Source organism: Erigeron canadensis, chromosome 1 (genome assembly GCF_010389155.1).
Source record: "Erigeron canadensis isolate Cc75 chromosome 1, C_canadensis_v1, whole genome shotgun sequence".
Lineage (NCBI taxonomy): Eukaryota > Viridiplantae > Streptophyta > Magnoliopsida > Asterales > Asteraceae > Erigeron > Erigeron canadensis.
In genome coordinates, this window is record NC_057761.1 from 44,657,079 (window position 1) to 44,675,076 (window position 17,998).

General features: G+C 35.7%; 1 protein-coding gene across 5 annotated transcripts; it reads left to right on the forward strand.

Annotated features, from left to right (window-relative positions):
- Positions 1-627: 627 nt before the first annotated feature.
- LOC122598373 (lysine-specific demethylase JMJ25-like) lies at positions 628-17,754 on the forward strand. 5 transcript variants are annotated; one of them, XR_006323605.1, is made up of 13 exons: positions 628-1,354; positions 1,436-1,557; positions 2,135-2,231; positions 2,328-2,469; positions 3,029-3,092; positions 3,183-3,912; positions 4,984-5,313; positions 5,845-6,447; positions 7,026-7,098; positions 7,177-7,262; positions 16,589-16,708; positions 16,978-17,056; positions 17,278-17,313. XR_006323605.1 is itself a non-coding variant. In XM_043770969.1 (13 exons), the coding sequence occupies exons 1-13, from the start codon at positions 851-853 to the stop codon at positions 17,360-17,362; spliced, it is 3,024 nt and encodes a 1,007-aa protein (XP_043626904.1). In that variant the 5' UTR covers positions 628-850; the 3' UTR covers positions 17,363-17,754. The 5 variants fall into 5 exon arrangements, 3 of the variants coding, with proteins under 3 accessions (XP_043626904.1, XP_043626920.1, XP_043626912.1); XM_043770969.1 differs by having other exon boundaries at positions 16,989-17,056; positions 17,278-17,754; XM_043770985.1 differs by having other exon boundaries at positions 16,989-17,056; positions 17,157-17,313.
- The last annotated feature ends 244 nt before the right edge of the window (positions 17,755-17,998 follow it).

Consider the following 17,998-nt stretch of genomic DNA (forward strand, 5'->3'; position numbering starts at 1 on the left):
GATTACTAATTATTGCAATAGACATTACATCAATACATCTTTTACCACATAATGAGCAATTTAAGAAGTTATCAATCACTCGAACATAATGGAAAAAACATTAGAAGAACAAAAATACATTAAAAGAGAGTATTACCATTAACTACTTTGGTTGTGAACCAAGTGATGATTTGATTAGGGATTTAGAAGTATGCGTGTTTATCAGATCAAAGATCTTCATATATATGATGAAAATTAGCGGGAATCTTTGCCGCCAATAAAAGGGTATTGTGGGGATTAGATGATTTATGGATAATGATTACTGATTTTTGTGAGTTAATGATAATTAAAATAGTGATTTTGGGGATATATGATATTTTCAGTAATAAGATGGGTACATATGATATTTTAAAATGGGCTTGGGTTTATTTGATATATGTATTGTTTATATGATATTCTCTCTTTTTTTAAACTCTATGTTTCGCGAAATTATTAATATGGAAGTTAACATACATAAGATACATAAGATGTTCTCTTTGTGGTATTGCATACGATAATAAAAAGGCAAAAAAATTTTAAATTTTCTTGAACTACCAGTTCTAAATGTACGGGACAAGGGCCAGGCCCAAAAGAAAAACGTCAGAATCAGTCTTCCTATCGTTTTAGATCTCATTGAATTTTGTGCGCGAATTTGGATTTCAACAGAGGCTCCCACGGGTTTGGAAACCCTAACCCAAATTTCCCTTATAAAATCCATCAAACTCTTCCAATTTATATACAAGTACTTCTCTTATTTTCTATATATTTTTATATACATCTACATATATATCTGTATCTATAGGAAAAAGTTTGAAACTTTGTGTGTGTAGTAATGGAGGAAGAGCAGATAACCAACGGCAATCATACTGTTTCCCCAAAAGATACTGAAACTGATTCCAAGAATATTAGGGCTTGCTTTAGTTCAATTGGAAAAGATGATAACTTTTTGCCAACTGATTTTAAACAAACAGAAGAAATTAGGGCTGTTTCTGAATCTGAGGAAACAAAGTTGTTGGTTTATAACAAAAGGAAAAAAACCAAGAAAATAATACACGAAAAACAAGATGATATGAATGTAGATGAAGAGGGGAATGGTAAATGTGAGCAAGTGGCAAATGCCGAAAAGGAGGGAACTTGTTTGTATAATCAGAGATCATCAAGAAGAACCAGGACGAAGAACGTGATCTATAATTTCGATTTCGTTCTAGACGAACGGCCGAGTACGAAGAGGAGGAAGACAACTAGCTCTTCTTCTACTACCAAGGGAACCACTGGGTCACCATTAAAGTCTAAGGATGCTAAGTATTTTGCCAAGCATTTGGTTACGGATGACAATGTAATCTTTCTTTCTATTTCTTTTGTTTTCTTTAGTTTTGTATACATATTATGTGCTTGCTTATTCGTTATTTGGTGGCAGGGAGATTTGGTTAGGGTCGAGTCGAACATGTGCCATCAGTGTCAAAGGAACGACAAAGGACGAGTTGTTCGTTGCCAGGCATGTGGAACCAAGCGTTATTGCGAGCCTTGCATGAGGACATGGTATGAGTTATTAAAAATGTTATTACATTTTTTAGACGGTCAATAGATGTGCCAGTTTTTCCCGTTTTATGCAAGACTGGGCTGGTTTGAGTTATTGGTTCGATTGTCTAAAATTTAAAGAGCTTAGGCTGTAATCAATCTGATCAAAACATGTTGAAAGTGGCGATGCATAATCATATGCATACAACATCTTTAATTGTTTCTCAAGCTGATCATTTAGAAAGATGGGCGTTTTATTTTGTTTGATGTCTGATAGGTTTTATATATGTCCTGCATATTGCCTTAATATTCATACCCTTCATATGGAAGGGAGCTTTGCATGAATTTATTGACCGGTTTGGCCAATTATACCACAAACGATGTTTTCATTATAAAGGTAGTAGAATAGTCTTCCATATCTGGTTACACATGTATACCTTTTGATATGTATACCCTGTCATTTCTTCATTCCTGCGTATGTGTTTGGTATGGCCTTTAGGCTATACTGCCTTCTGACGGCTCGTTTATCTTTTTTTTTTTTTGGAATTAGTGCTCTCTAAGGCCCTTTACATATTATTCTCTGTTTACTGTTATGTAGGTACCCTAACATGACGGAGGAGATGTTTGCTGAGCGTTGCCCTGTGTGCCTTGATAACTGCAACTGTAAAAGTTGCTTGCGTGATGTGCACCCTAAAGTTGGTTTCTGCAGCTAAACTTTTGCTATTTAACGCTTTACTGTTCTTACGCTTATGCATAAACAAATTGCAATTCTATTTCTGCTGGTGGTTTAGGTCAAACAGAAGATTGATTTTGAACCAAGTGTTGATCAGAAAGTTCAGTATTCTATTTATATCCTGCATGTTCTTCTTCCGTTCCTGGAGCGTCTCAATAAGGAGCACACAAAGGAGAAACTGATAGAGTCTAAAATTCAAGGTATTTTTCATTGATCATCATATTAGGAAATGAATATCAGTACTGCTCATGTGTGCAAGTCTTGTATTATGATGCTGAATATGAAAATAAGAAGATATATGTTTATGAGTTCTTCATAGTGACTTCGTGAATCTGCAAAGAGAATTGTTTCATGTGCTTATCTTTCTAAACTGAACTCTTAATGTCCATTATTTCAATTTTACTATGGATGAGTTGAACTTTAATAATTAATCTTTGACTGTCTACTATATTTTAGAAGTTTGTATCTTGTTTTCAAGATTAATTGTTGTTGCTCAGAGCTCATGTTAATGCTAATAGCAGTTGCATGGTGATTTAGGAATCATATAACTGTCTTGTTTCTCTTGATTGGCATGAGTGCACAAAAATTCCTTTGGCGGAGTATTTATAATAATCTATATGCAAGTAGGGCAAATGTTCTCTCTTACTATTTCATTTCTCTCACTTATATTTGCGTGGCCTAATGATAATAGTGAATTACATGAAGAATGGGCAATCACCTTTAATGTATGTAGGTTTCTCTAAATTTTTTTTTGGGCAGGATGTACTTTATCAGAGGTACGACTGGAGAAGGCACAGTGTGCTCTGGAAGAGCGCATGTACTGGTATGCCCATTAGATTATTGTACAAATATTTGACGCTTCCCTTCTATCTATGATTTCTTTTGATTTAAGTTTGTCACATGATGTATGCAGTGACTGCTGTAAAACGTCAATTTTTCACTTGCATAGAAGCTGCCCTTTGTGTCACTATGATCTTTGTCTTCAATGTTGCCGGGAATTGCGTGATGGCAACCCTCAGGGAAACAAGGATGAGGTTCCTATTGAATTTAATGATCCCGGTGACGAATATTTGCATGGGGGGAAGGACAAAAATAAACAAGATGTTACAACGGTTTTAACACCAACACAAATGAAAAGTCATGACTGGAAGTCCGGGGAAGATGGTAGAATTCCTTGTCCTCCAGAAAGTATGGGTGGCTGTGGCCTTGGAATTTTAGAGTTGATGCAGATAGAGAAGGTTGATCATGTATCATCGTTGTTGGAGAATGTACAAGATCTGCTAAGGAAGCACAAATTGGAGGAGGATATGCGAGAGATGCCTGAGGAATGGTGCATCTGTTCAGAGTTTCTGAATGAAAGTGAAGCTGATGATAATCAGTTATGTAAAGCCGCTTCTCGTGAAAATTCTAATGATAATTATTTGTACTGTCCACGTGCCGTGGATATTCAATCTGGAGATTTAAAGCATTTCCAGTGGCATTGGTCAAAAGGTCAGCCTGTTATAGTCAGTAATGTTCTAGAAACTACTCTTGGTTTGAGTTGGGAGCCCATGGTTATGTGGCGTGCTTTTCGCCAGATCTCAAATCTCAATCATGAACAACTCTTGGATGTGTCGGCACTCAACTGTTTAGATTGGTGTGAGGTTCGTTAAGTGTGTTTTTTTGCTTTTAATTTAAATTATCATATATTTAGGGTAGCTTCTAATAAAGCCTCACATACTTTTTTATAAAAAAAATAGAACATTGAAGTCCCTTAACTTGTTAAAAGCATACAAACATGTATATTATATTAAAGGCAGTTGCATGCTCATTCTTTACACATGTAGGTAGCTAAGTGATTTTTTTGCTGCCATGGATGCCATCAAACCAATCTTTGATTGCATGAGAAGGTGGACTGTGATCTGTGAAGGTGGTTTGCAATAGTTGTCACATAGTTGAATAATTCTAACAATGATGATGATGATAATTAATGTTAGTAATTTTTTTTGTTTTTCAACTTCTTGGTGTTCTAACCCTTGTTTTTTTTGTTGTGACATCTTATCTTCAAATTTTAAAATTTTGGTGTTCTAATATTCAAGTTTAATACTTCAACAATAGACATTTTTATCCTCTAACTTAATCGTTCGATATGGTTTCTCTTTCAAGTTATCTGGTTTAATCCTCTTGCTTTCAAAATTTGGGCGCTTAACTTAACCCTTTGACTGCTTAAACCATTAAGTTAATAGAATTGTAGAGGATTAAAGCATGGAAATAAAACTCAAATCAGTTAAATAACCAAAAGGTTGAAACTTTAGGGATTAACCGTTATTAACCCTAAAATCAAAATCTGTCTGATTGGTTCTTTTACCATTTTTGGAATATGCATGCTTTCTATTATTTAAGCTGCTTCTTTAATCACAATCACGCTTGGGGAAATTTTTGTGTAACAGTTGGATTTATGTTTAAAATTTGGCACTATTATTGATGTTATTGTGGTTATTATTTTGCATGGTGCACATAAGCTTGGGTGACTCTTTTTATTTGCCTTTGATTTTGATCTTCTATATGTTTTATTTTATTTTTAAATTTATATCATGAGATGTGGTTCTCTTTCGTGAATGAATTAATTATCTTTAGAAAAACTTAAGTTAAATTTTTTGTCAAAATATGTGGTATTGGGTCAATACTCTTTTGGGATATATAACATTGCTTATTCAACTTTTCATGACATCCAGGTTGAAATTAATGTTCATCAGTTTTTTATGTCTTACACGGAGGGTCGATATGATGAAGAAGGGTGGCCTCTGATTCTCAAGTTGAAAGATTGGCCTCCATCAAGTCTATTTGAAGAACGTCTGCCACGTCATGGTGTGGAGTTTATCACCTGTTTACCCTTTAAAGAATATACACATCCTCGTGACGGCTACCTTAATCTTGCTGTTAAGCTTCCCAAAAAATCTTTGAAGCCAGATATGGGTCCTAAAACATATATTGCCTATGGTGTTGCCCAAGAATTGGGGCGTGGAGATTCTGTGACCAAACTCCATTGTGACATGTCTGATGCGGTATGGTTCTTTATGTTCTTATTTAAGTTATTCTGATAGTTTTTTCATACTTTAATATTAGGTAGAAACAAAATTATGGGTATTGGTTTGTCCACCATTATATTAGAGGATAAATTGGCTATCGAGAAATCCCAAACATTTAATTTATTTTCCCTTTTTTGGTCATTGTATTTAGTTTTTTAGTTTGTTTGAAAATAAATGGTTCACTTGTGACTTCACGATGGAATTAGGAGCTCCAAGCTGGAAACATTAGATGATCTAAAATGATTTAACTTATGTATACTACTCTAGTTTCAGTTTCTATCTCTAATCTTTATTCTTAAGGTATTTTACATTATTTAATTATCTAGCTTTATCTAAAGAAAGTCACAGAGTCCTCTACATAACCATCTAGTATATTGAAATAATCTCATTTTTATATATTATTGAACTTAGCTTATGACTGGTTTTTTGTGAGTTATTATATTATAGATATGTTTACGTTTACTCAGGCAGTCGATTTTAGTTGGTATATTTTCTTGTGAAATGTAGGTTAATGTGTTGACTCACACTGCAACTGTGACACATGACTCAGAACAGCTTAAAACAATAGAAAAGCTCAAACGGAAACACAAGGATCAGGATCAAAAGGAACTTTTTGGACTTAGTATTGGTATCACAGAAGATACTGATGACAAGGAAGTTTGCTCAAGGAAAGAACTAAGCAGTCCGGGTAGCAGTCATGAAGAATCTGATGTTGAAAGAAAGTCGCATGATGTTGATGTTGATGTTGAAGGGAATATTGACAAAAATCAAGAAACTGTCGGGAAAAGACGGAATTCTCATAAAAAAGTTCCTAGTTGGAGTCCAAAAAACAGTAAGAGAATGAGGTGTGAGAACCCTGAGAAATCTTCTGATACTGAGAAATTTGATAGCTTACATTGTGAAGAGGTTCGCAATCAGGAGCAGATAGAAGCTATTAACGAAAGTGACGAGCATGATGGTATCATAGGTACTTGTGTGGACCAATCTGATCTAAAGGAGGGCGGTGCTCTGTGGGACATCTTTAGGAGGGAAGATACTCCAAAATTAGAGGAATATCTCAAAAAACACTTCAGAGAGTTTAGACATACCTTCTGTCGTCCACTGCAGCAGGTATGGCTTACTGTTATAAGCTATCTATTTGTATGTTTAGCTTCTCCAGAATGAGAGTTTGAAACTTTCACCATTGTGGTTTGTTTTTTCCAAGTTAATTTTCATTGACACATGCTTTACTTTGTGTGTTTTTTCTTGCATAGCTACTGCTTTCAGTGAAGAAGGTTGTGATATGATGTAGTTTTTTATAGTGTCATGTTCTAGCAATCCAAGTTAGGCTTTACACACAATGGAAAATCATTTTATCTTTTCAGGATAAGAAACATCTACTCATTTATTGCTATGACATTACCCGTCAAACACGTATGCTTCATATTAGAGGTTGGCACATAATTATAAATTATTAAAAGGTGTGCTACTTGCAAAACTGAGTTCAGGTCAATCATCCACTCTTATATATTGTTTATATCATATATGGAAACTGGATTTCTGAAAACTGCTAGTCATTGAAACCCCCATTACATGAAAGTTTCGTAGGTGATTTATGGTTCTTCACCAGGAGTGTTTGTATTCGGAGCATTGTGATATACCAAATGTTAGCTATGTAAATTGCTTCAAAGTTTTCTTTGTTGATTCAGGTTATCCACCCAATTCATGACCAAACATTTTACCTAACCATAGAGCATAAAAGGAGGCTGAAAGAAGAGTTTGGTTAGTATATTTCAAGATGTGTATGAGATTCTACTGATTTAGTGTTCTGATACTTCTCATCCCTATGGATCTCATTAGGAATTGAACCTTGGACTTTTGTTCAAAAGCTTGGAGATGCTGTTTTCATACCTGCTGGTTGTGCCCATCAAGTTAGAAATTTGAAGGTATTTAACTTCTAGTTTCTATACCTTTTTTATTACATCTGAATTTATTTGATACCAATGCCTGATGTTGCGGGTCTCACTTGCATTTCTCTAAGCTACCACCCTGATTTTTATGATGTGGGGCTCATTTGCATTTCTTTAATAATTGATGTCATGTTAATTATTGGCTTTGGTTTCACTTAAATGGTTTCAAGGAATTGGGTAGATTAGTTTTTAGTTGGTCACTTGGTCATACGGTTAACTTGCTACAAACAATAAGTCAGTGATCATTTAGTATGGGAATATGATTATATTTCTAGTGTCCCATTAGTAATCGTAAGCTTTTCTTGGACTATGTACTAATTTTCTTCAAGATAGTTTGTTCTTCCGTCAGCCCCGCCCAACTTCTATCCATAGGCAAACGAGAATGGAAGATTAGATTGACACTTAGTGAATTAGAATGTACTCACTACGCTATTATGGTCTTAAATTGATACATGCATTATGGAATCATAATGAAAAGTCTCATAGATCTGTAATGAAAAGTCTCATAGATCTATTGTTCATCTGATTGTTGCTTTTGATTATTGTAATGATAGTCACTATGGAGGCTTTTGAGTTTACAATGCAATATTGTTTTTTGATTAATAAAGAGAATATTATTGTTAAATTCAACTTTCTGAGTATGGAGTCTGGACTTAAGAAGAATGAGTGCAATTACCTTTTTAAAGTGTTATAACCTATGTAGCACCGAGACGGGTACGACACTGAGAAACGGGAACGAGAAACGGCAAAACTAAAAATTCCAAGATACGGGAACAACAAAGATACGGCAATAAAAAAAAATATAAAAAATAATAAATTATATGAAAGAAATTCCAAAATAGAGAAAATATAAATATTAAAAAACTTATCTATACTATATTATTAAATAAATAGTCCCTTTTATTTATTGAAGTCTTGAAAATATGTAATATTTTCACTTAGCACCCCTTAAAATATTTCAACATACATTACCCCATAACATTAATGATTAATTTATACTACCAATCCTTTATTCTTTAATATATTTTCATTAACCATTTACATCAATTATCCACACCACTCGACGCCGTCTCCACCACCAACACTCGCCCCCCACTACAACGGCATTGTCACAACCACCGCCGCATTGCGCGGGTAACGTGCTAGTTAAAAATAAAATATATCTATATATATATGTATTATGTTATATAATATATTGTATATACATATAATTTTCGAGTAGCATTTAATGAATTTACAAAAGATTTTTGTTAAAGGTTGATACAGTCAAATTGGTTGATACTACACACGTGATTAAGTGACAGCTAGGATCCATTTAGAAGATATTTATATTATTTTATCTCTGTTCATAATAGATCACATCTATCTTCGTCTCTAAAAGTTTTCACCGTCAATTTTCTCACAACTCCGGTGGCAACCATCCAAGACTTTTCACCAATCACCATCAAAGTCTCCACTAAGTTGTCTTCTTTCTGTAATAAAAAAGCCCATTAAAACCCAAACCATATTTTCAAAAATTAAAGATACGACTTGAAAACTACATGGAAATTCAGAAACGGATAAGAAACTTCACATGAAACGTTTCGACATATGCAGAAACGCCATGGATACGTTTCAGACGCATTTCGGGGACAAATCCGTTTCCTTGCCGTTTCGAAACGGGAACGCGAGTATCATGGACGTTTCGGTGCTTCATAGGTTATAACAGCTACTTGGAAATACACTGTTTGTATGGCTGTGATTGGAAGTAATGTGGCCTTCATTAAACCTTTGTTTTTGCTGACAAGGTCACCTATGTGTTATAATTTAGCCTCTTTCCTTCTTCTGTTTTAAATGCCACATTTATTTTTGAAGTGAACTAGCATATAATGTAAGATGTAAGCATTTGGTGCATCATATATCATATATGCATAATCGAAAGTATCTTGTTGATTTCTTCATCATCGTGCGAACTTTTGCTTTTAACATAAAGAAGTCAAAAGGTAGTTACTTTTATTGGATAGGGTAATCATAACTTAGTAAAGGGTGGTTAAATTGAGAGATTACATGTTTCTGTGAGAATATTAAAAGCTACCAACCATTGAGATCTTTTAGTTTGCTATAGAAGTTTTCTTTTGTTAATTTACAAGTTAAAAGTATACGTTGTTAGAATAAGATGATTATTATTTGTATTTTTTTATGTTGTATTATGCTTTTGTTTTATATTTTTATTTTGAGACTCACGGAACTTACCAAGACAATTTCTTTATTGTATGGGTTTACCTCCAAGAGCTTAACCACTTTACAGTTTGCACGTGTATACGTTTAGGAATACGAACTTGTCATGATGCACGCAACTTAGACTTTCTTAAAAAGCTCAAACTTTCTTTTAACCAGTGCCCCTTGTAAAACTCATGCTTAAAACCTCGATTCAAACCCAATGACATCATATGACACGCGTTTGCACGTACTACAATTATGATGGCTATTCCGTTCATTACAATTGATGTGCGTGACTATTGCTTTTAAATTTCAACTCAAAACCATGGAGGAAGGCATTTCTTGCTCTGGCTTGGGACAAATGTGTAGCCCCTGACTTAAGACCTCAATCCATACCACATGACATGCACATGACAGGTTGGGTCTTACATCAACTACATTTTTATTGGCTATATCATTCATAACGACTCTTCTAAATGTTATGAGGAGCTGTTAAAGCAAGATTTAGGTTTAATATTGACCTTGCTTTATTCAAAGTTAGGCACACTTCCCCTTCACTCAAGTATACTCAAGTATACGTTCTTTTAAAAGTTCATTGCTCACCAAATCAATCACTCGGTTTTTTTCCGAGGAATATTTGTTCTTTCTTTCGCATATGATTTTGGACCATCCTCAAGGTTGCTGTTGGGCGTGAAGTCCTTGGCTTGGGCCAGATCTAAAAGAGGCTAGTTAAGGCCTAATTTAATTTAATATAATTAGGGCCTGTTAATTAATTAGGTTTCTTGGGGACCAGGTTTGTAAACCCTTGCATTGTAGTTATGTGTCGTACTAAGCTAATAAAATTCCAAGTTGCAGCCGTGGATTAGTTCACACACCTTGTGTGAGATACCACGTTAATTCTCATGTTCTTTATTTTCTGTTTTGCTTCCACTGTGCAACCCTACTGTCCTAACAGTTGCCTAGTGTTAACGCATCCGGGATGTCTCAAAAATATAATCGTCAAGGTTTTTATCTCTTTGGGTGACCACCTTAGAATGGTTTGGAAGTTGCCCACGAGAATACGGTAGGATGCATAATTTAGAGCAAAAGATTATGCCAACCGTGACCAACATAGTGGCACTCACTTAATTGATATTCACCCCAAACTAGGCACTTATAACTTATAAGCCATAAAGGAACTCATTCTGAAAAACTAGCTTAAAAAAGGAAGAGACACCTGGACAATAAGCTACCAACTAAATTCATACTTGATGTGGGAGCCTAACAATACCTCGTACTTTGAAGAGCCAACCTCTTTGTTGGTCACGGCTATGTGGGTCATGGTTGGCACCCTTATTTTTCGCGTACATCATTCCATCAACCACCATTCTATAGGTCACCAGTCACTACGCCACTACGCCACCTCCGTGAGTGTTGGAACCTCAAAAGGTAGGGTGATGGCTTTAATACCAATTGATACAAACCAATCCCATACTAGGCCTGCATCAAGCCATAAGTAGAACTCACTTCAAAAAGCAAGCTAAAAGATGAGGGGATACCAAGACTTACAAGCCATCAACCAATCCTATGCTTGGGTGATGTGGGATTGTAAAAAGATCCCTTTTTGGTGCTAATTCGTCTAGAGATATTATTATAGTCGAACGTCTTCGTTTGTTGGTTTCACATTTTTTCCACATTATTTTCCTTCATATTTCATATAATGGCTTGTTGCCTCACATATGATTATTTTGGTAAACCTAATAATGAATGTCACCGAATAGTAATTTTTTTTTTCCTTTCACAATATTATTAAATCCCTAATGTAATCAAAACAAGTTCTTTTGTTGCTAAATCCTATATTTATAAGTGGGTCGAGTCTTTCCTCTAACACATTCTCTCTTGTAAGGTCTTGGAGATCATGTGACAAAGTTGAGACACTATTGTACTCTTGAACTCAAGCTGGCGACCATACATTTGGGAGCTGCAAAAATTTCAAAGGGTTGGTGGTGAAGAATATGAGTGACAATTGCAGGACGCCTCAACAAAATGGTATTGTTTCTCATAAAAGGATAGTGCTCCTCATTAGGGGGGGGGGGGGGGACTCTGCTTTATAGGACAATGCTATAAATATCTAGTAGCATGCTAGAAGCAAATTAATTATGGGATTAGGTGTGGGGAGCATCGTCAAGTTTGTGGATAGCATGATCTCTTTAGTGAAGTAAGCGTAACGTGAAACGTGGATGAGTAAGAAGACCAAGGTGAACCCTATGACAAGGTTACTTGTCTGGTCGTGGTTGGAGGTATTATACCGGCATCATATGACTCATATGGGGCGAGTCCCAAGTAGTTAAGGACTGAAATTCCGGTGTTTTGGTGAAGGACTGGAATTTAAAATATCGTTTTTTTGGTGGGATTTCGGTGGTATTTCAGTAATTTTAATATTATGCAAAATATTACATATAATTATATATATACCAAAACAATTGCAATTATACACCCAACAATTTTGTTAAGTTAATACCCAATCTAAATATCAAAAGTCAAGCTTAAAAGTGTCAATATTTGATAGATAGTGTTAATACTTGGAAAAGTTAGTGTTTCTTATGTTATTTTTAAGATTTGGACAAAAAAAAAAAGAAAGAAAGAAAACTCGTATACCACCGAAATTTGACCTATTTCGGTGAGATTTCGGTAAATTTCACCAAAAGTTTCGATACTACAATTTTGGAGAAATCTGGACCGGTATACCAGTAGAGGACCGAAAACCAAAATACCACCGGTATACCACTGGTATATCCCTGAAATTGACTACATAGTGAGTGATGGGTATCCAATTGTGATACTTGGGCTAGGGTTCCCTCCATTTACCCCCCTTTTTTGTGGTCTGGTCCTGGTTGTTCATGTTGGTACTTTGGGGACCTGAGTTTTTTCTTAAACCTTGGTGGGTAGAGATGGCGAAGAAGTGGGTTAAACAAATTTTCACTGGAAAAGTTGGTCTTCTTAAGAACCAAACTCATGTATCATAGGTGAGCTTGGGCCTTTTCAGAACAGGTGGGAAGTAAAAGGACCCCTGAACTGAAATTTTTGGCTCTATGTTAAGGATTAAGTTTCTCTCAAGCTGAGACAACTTGTGACAACTTTAGTGAAGTTGGAGAGATCTCAACCTTTGAATTAAATTCAACGGACAATCTTGACGGACCCTTGAATTTAATCCAAGGATTGGGATCCCGGATCTCTATCCGTATGTTAACGAAATGTTGGATTAGGTTAGGAGGTTCAGGTAATTTGGGTTTGGTTTATGAGTTGGTTGGTTTGTGGTGGTTAATTGAAACCGTTCAGTTCTCACTTTCTAGCCCCATTAAATAGTCCAACAATGTCATTTCTGGTCCAGCAGAATCTGATTTTTTGGCTGAATAGAATCCTGATTTTCTGGTGAGTAGGGGCAATTTTACTTGATCGTCGCTGGGCCAAAAACAATGCAGATTTCCACATAGATACACCGTTGAATTTCAATAAGAAAACAACTATAAATGTGGCAAACAGGATTATAGAAATTCAAAGTGCATAACAATCAACTAAACTTCAACAATCAAGCTTTATTTTCATCCATCCAAGAGTTGGTCGTTTTTAGGGCTAATTGATTAGAAAGTGATCTAACTTCTCTCAAGTTTAATTGAATCCATCCAATGTAGGTAGTTGCTTAAGTTTTTCATACTGATTGATGTGAAAATAGGATTACAAGGCCCTGACCAAGAGAAAGTGGCTTGGTCAAAATTTGGTCGAACTCAATCAAAACTTGGTGTTAACTTGGTCGAAAATTTGTTTGAATCACCAGAACTGTTTGTAAATTTAGGCCGTTTAAGCTTTTTTTTTTTATTTAATTTTTCTAGAACAGCGAAGGGCCGAACCACGGGTATCCGGACGGGATACCGAGGGCTTACCCAATCCCACCCGCCCCACCCGCCCCACCCGGTAAATTCAACTCGCACGCCAAGAATATTGGCTAGTAACAATGCTCGAGATGAGATTCGAACATGTGACCATTTTTACGACATACAGAGTGTCCAACCACTGAGCTAGCAAGTGAAGGACAGGCCATTTAAGTATTTGGTCCATATCGTTTTGAAATATATGTATATAAGTTCCAATCGGAGCAGATATAACTCGTTACAAGGTAGTCTAACAAGTTTTACAACCATATCCATATCAATGCTTTGGCTGTTTAAGGCAAAAGAAACTTCTTGAAATTGTTATCAACTGGAACACTTGTACGTGGGGCTAAAACTTCTGCAATGCGATGTGGCTAGTTTGTTATCTGTCACACTGGGCCTCGAGATACCGATACAACAGATTTCTACAGGTGTCATCAGTGCGGTTTCGCATTGGGTGAAAGCTTGTTGGAGCAATGAAATGAGGCTCTTTGTGGAACACGAAATAGCTAACTATGTGCTAATAGCTAATGATGTACCATGATACAAGTCATTCAGAGTAAAATTGTTGGGTGATTTGCAAGATTATATTTTTCAACCTAATTTATGATGTTACAAACATTTTTGATTGGTTTGATGTTTGTGACAAAATAGGAATGAGAAATCACGTGGCAAAATCAAGTATAGATACGAAGAGTTGAGATGAGAAAAGGTTTTACATTATATGCTAGGTTTACAAACAAACTATCGTCCAAAAAAGCTAAGAGTCGATAGAGACCTAGCTTTGAGGAATGGAAAGAATTCGCTTTCTAGGAAGACTACGAGGAAGTCTAGTCACATGCAAGCAACCAACAGGCTAAGAGCTATTTCCCAACCCTCACTTATTGACAAAATGAGAGAGATTTCTTGCAATTAGCATATAAGAATTCGAATTCCTGCCCTAGACAATCACATTTCTGACCTGAGCGTCTTTAAGCGTTTTAGTTCTCAGGCTAAAGATCACAAACGAATCTTTACGAAGTGAAGTGTGTAAAACTATTTTCTTTTTCTCCATTTCATTGGTGGCACATTAATCTATAGAACATTGTAATTTATTTGTAAATCTAGCATTTCTCGTAATTTTTAATGAATATAAACCCCTGTAAGGTCTTACTCTATGATTATTGCTATTGCTATTTCATCAATGTTGAAAATATTTTTAAATAATAATAATTGTAAGCTTATGAGATGATGACTCAAACAAGTGTTAATTTTTCAAACATCTTCAATAGGAAGTGGTTATAAGACTATAATTTATCATATTTTTTTTTTAGAATTAGAAGCACCAAGTAATTTTGTATTTGTGGTTTTATAAGGAGTAACAAGGCTCTAGATGGCTCATGGTCGAGCGTTAAAAGACCTACCATCATCCTCCAAGAAGTTTGTTGCCTTTTCAATCTATATGTTTGTCAAAGACAATGTTGGTAAAACTTTGTAGTTGTACCGCAACTGCCGGTCTAAGCTTTCGACAGAATACAACTATGTAGTTTTTTGTCCTTTCAATTGCTCAGTTGCAGAAAAAAATTATGTAGTTTTGCTAGAATGGTGCAATCTAGCTGGAACGATGTAGCTCTAGGGAAACAGATCTTGACAGGAGTCGAAGGATTTCGTAGGTTCTTTTTTTAAGACAACAGATTATTCCACATAGTCCGTTTAAGATACTTGTTCCCTATGAACCATGTTTTCAATACTAGTACAACAATACCAAATGGGGCATGGTGGAGGAACCATCTAGGCAATCACCTACTCCAGAGATTAAAAAAATCGTCGTCAATGAGAACCCAAATCAATTATAATAAATTGGAAAATAACCAATCAGCTACTAGAGAGCAACCAAATTTAAATCTAGAACTAACAATAGTATAAGAAAGGGTGTGTGGGCATCAATAAAGGCGGCGGCAATTTGACCGTAGATAGATACACTAGTGGCAGTGATGGGTCCAATGGTGGCTGGCAAAGGCAACATGATGCATGATTTGACTGGACATATCTGAAAACGGGTTTAGAATTCGAAGGAGGTTTGAGAGAAAAGGGTGGCTGGGTGGGATTAGATCTGAGGTTATATATGCCTGCAATTTTGAGGAGCGTCTTTCCAAGTCTTGTTTTTATGATCTAAAACATTTAAAAGTGTCTTATTTTCTTACAAACAATCTTCCTTAAAAGTGTCTACATGGCTTCCTTAGACATATCCAATAAGATTTTTTTTGGGAAAAATGACTTTATTAGGAGCACTATCTTGTTTACTAGACTTGCTATGCTACTAGAGCTGAACAACATAGTATTATACAAGTTCTTGCAATTGACACAAGTAGACTTTCATTGTGTTGGACGCTTCCTCACCTTAAGCTTTTTTGGTGGCCCAGTGCAAGGATTAAGCTTGAAATGTGACATGCAGAGATCGAGTTTATAAGTGCTTTTGTTTATTTATTGTTTTTCTATTTGAGCTGAAATTTAACCTGCTTTTATACTTAAATGAGGTCAGTTACTGAATATTAGATTTCATTTCATTTAAGCTGCCCTTGAGCAGGAGTAGGAGTAGGAGTAGGAGTAGAATGATACACCGTTCCAAAAAAAAAACTGTGCTTGAGCAGATTTTAGATTCTTGTTGAGCAAAACTCGAGCTTGCATCATAAAGGTTTATAAATCTATCCCGTTGAGTTCTAGCACAGCCTATAGTTCTCAAGCCCTGCCAAGCGCGAGCTTGGTTCAGATGTGTGTTGCTATTCCTATCCGATGCTGCTGCTGAGCGCTGGCACTGCTTGTATAAGGCATTCGTTCATTGTTATACATTTTTTTTTTCATTTTCAGGTTAAGAGTTTTGAGACTTTGATATGGACAACAGCTCTAGTCTTTAAAAGAACTTATGACCTTACTTGTAATCATATGCAAGTCTATTTGTGATGGTGTTTCATTTTCTTGGCATTTATATAAAGAATAGTTGTATACTATATTTAGCAAAGGGTCGACCTTGACATCTTTTTTTTTGTTCATTTTGAAAGATTTTGTGAGTTTAAAATAAGGTGACTATATTTTACAGAAACTGATATCAGTCGAGGATTGTTGTCTTGGTTGCTATTGTTTGATTGAACTAATCCCTGATTATTCTGTTATTTCGGGTGCATAATTTTTCTTTCTGCTGACTTTGTGTTGCCGCAGTCATGTATAAAAGTCGCATTGGACTTTGTGTCCCCTGAGAATGTTGGTGAATGCATCCAGTTAACAGAAGATTTCCGTATTCTACCCCAAAATCATAGGGCAAAAGAAGATAAGTTGGAGGTAAGCAATCCGTTCTATACATAGCGAAAAATTAGTATAGTAGATCATCCATCAACAATATGTTCTAGATTTCACCAAGACTTATAAACTGGTGTGTTAAATAAAACAAACATCAAATGAGTATGGCATATATAATTTGGCCAAACTGGAAACCACATCCAATTTATAGATTTTTCTATAAGCAATGTAAGAGCCAATTTGAATAAGTTTCATTAACTTCTAGTAATTTCTTACATAGATAATATGTTGCGATTAATTTATGCTGCCAGCTATTTTACAGGTGAAGAAGATAGCATATTATGCTGTAAAGGAAGCTGTATTAGACCTGGAAGATCCGCATCGAACCAGGTAAGTTCAGAGCATTTCACATGTGTTTTATAAGGCCTGTTTAATGTTTCCCATTGCTGCTATCATCATGGAAACGGGACATTAAATGAAGCTATTTTAGATGTGTTCAGTAATTTGGCATCAAGATAAAAGGCAATCCAGAAAACAGGACTTTATACACAAGGCAACTTTGGTTTTATCTTTGTGGACTGACAGATGGTGTCTTTGATATCCAATTTCAGTGACAAGACTGAACCCGATGAGGCTAACAGTGAACAGAAAAAGAAGAATGTCAGGGGTAAGAAGGGCAGGAGGAAAAGGAATTAGATGTGTGCTGTGGGAGGAGGATCACAACAGAACATGCCATTCTATGGCATTGAGACGTTTTCTTGTATATGGTTTAGTAATAGATGTCGTTGCAAAGCAGCCCTGTAACTCTTTCAAATTGAATCCTGTGATTTGCTAGCTAATCACGTAAGCGGGCAAATGTCTGATTTGGTGGTGTTATTGATTTGGCGCGATCTATTAGTTTTCTTCTCGTTACTATTACTTTTGTCTTGTCAGTCAACAAATGTAGGAAAATGAAACATTCATATTTATTTTGGTATGCGGAAAATGTACACAAGCTAATATGGAAGTGGCCACTGGCCAAGTGGGGTAATCTTCGTGTGCAATGAATGGAATGAGGAAAAGGTGAGTTTAATATTAGATGTGTTTAATATTTTATTCCAGTCAAATATGAATGTATACAATAACATTTTGACTCAAGACTTTTACTGTAGATGCTGTATTTTTTGGTTACTTTTCAAAACCAATTAAAATTTTACATATGGCATCCCCAACCATTGTGACACCCTTGAACCACTTACCTGTCAGTAGGCTAGATGACTAGATGACTGACATGCGTGAGACCAACTACTCGCTCGTCACATCCATGACCCGCAAACCCCATTCGTGACGTCC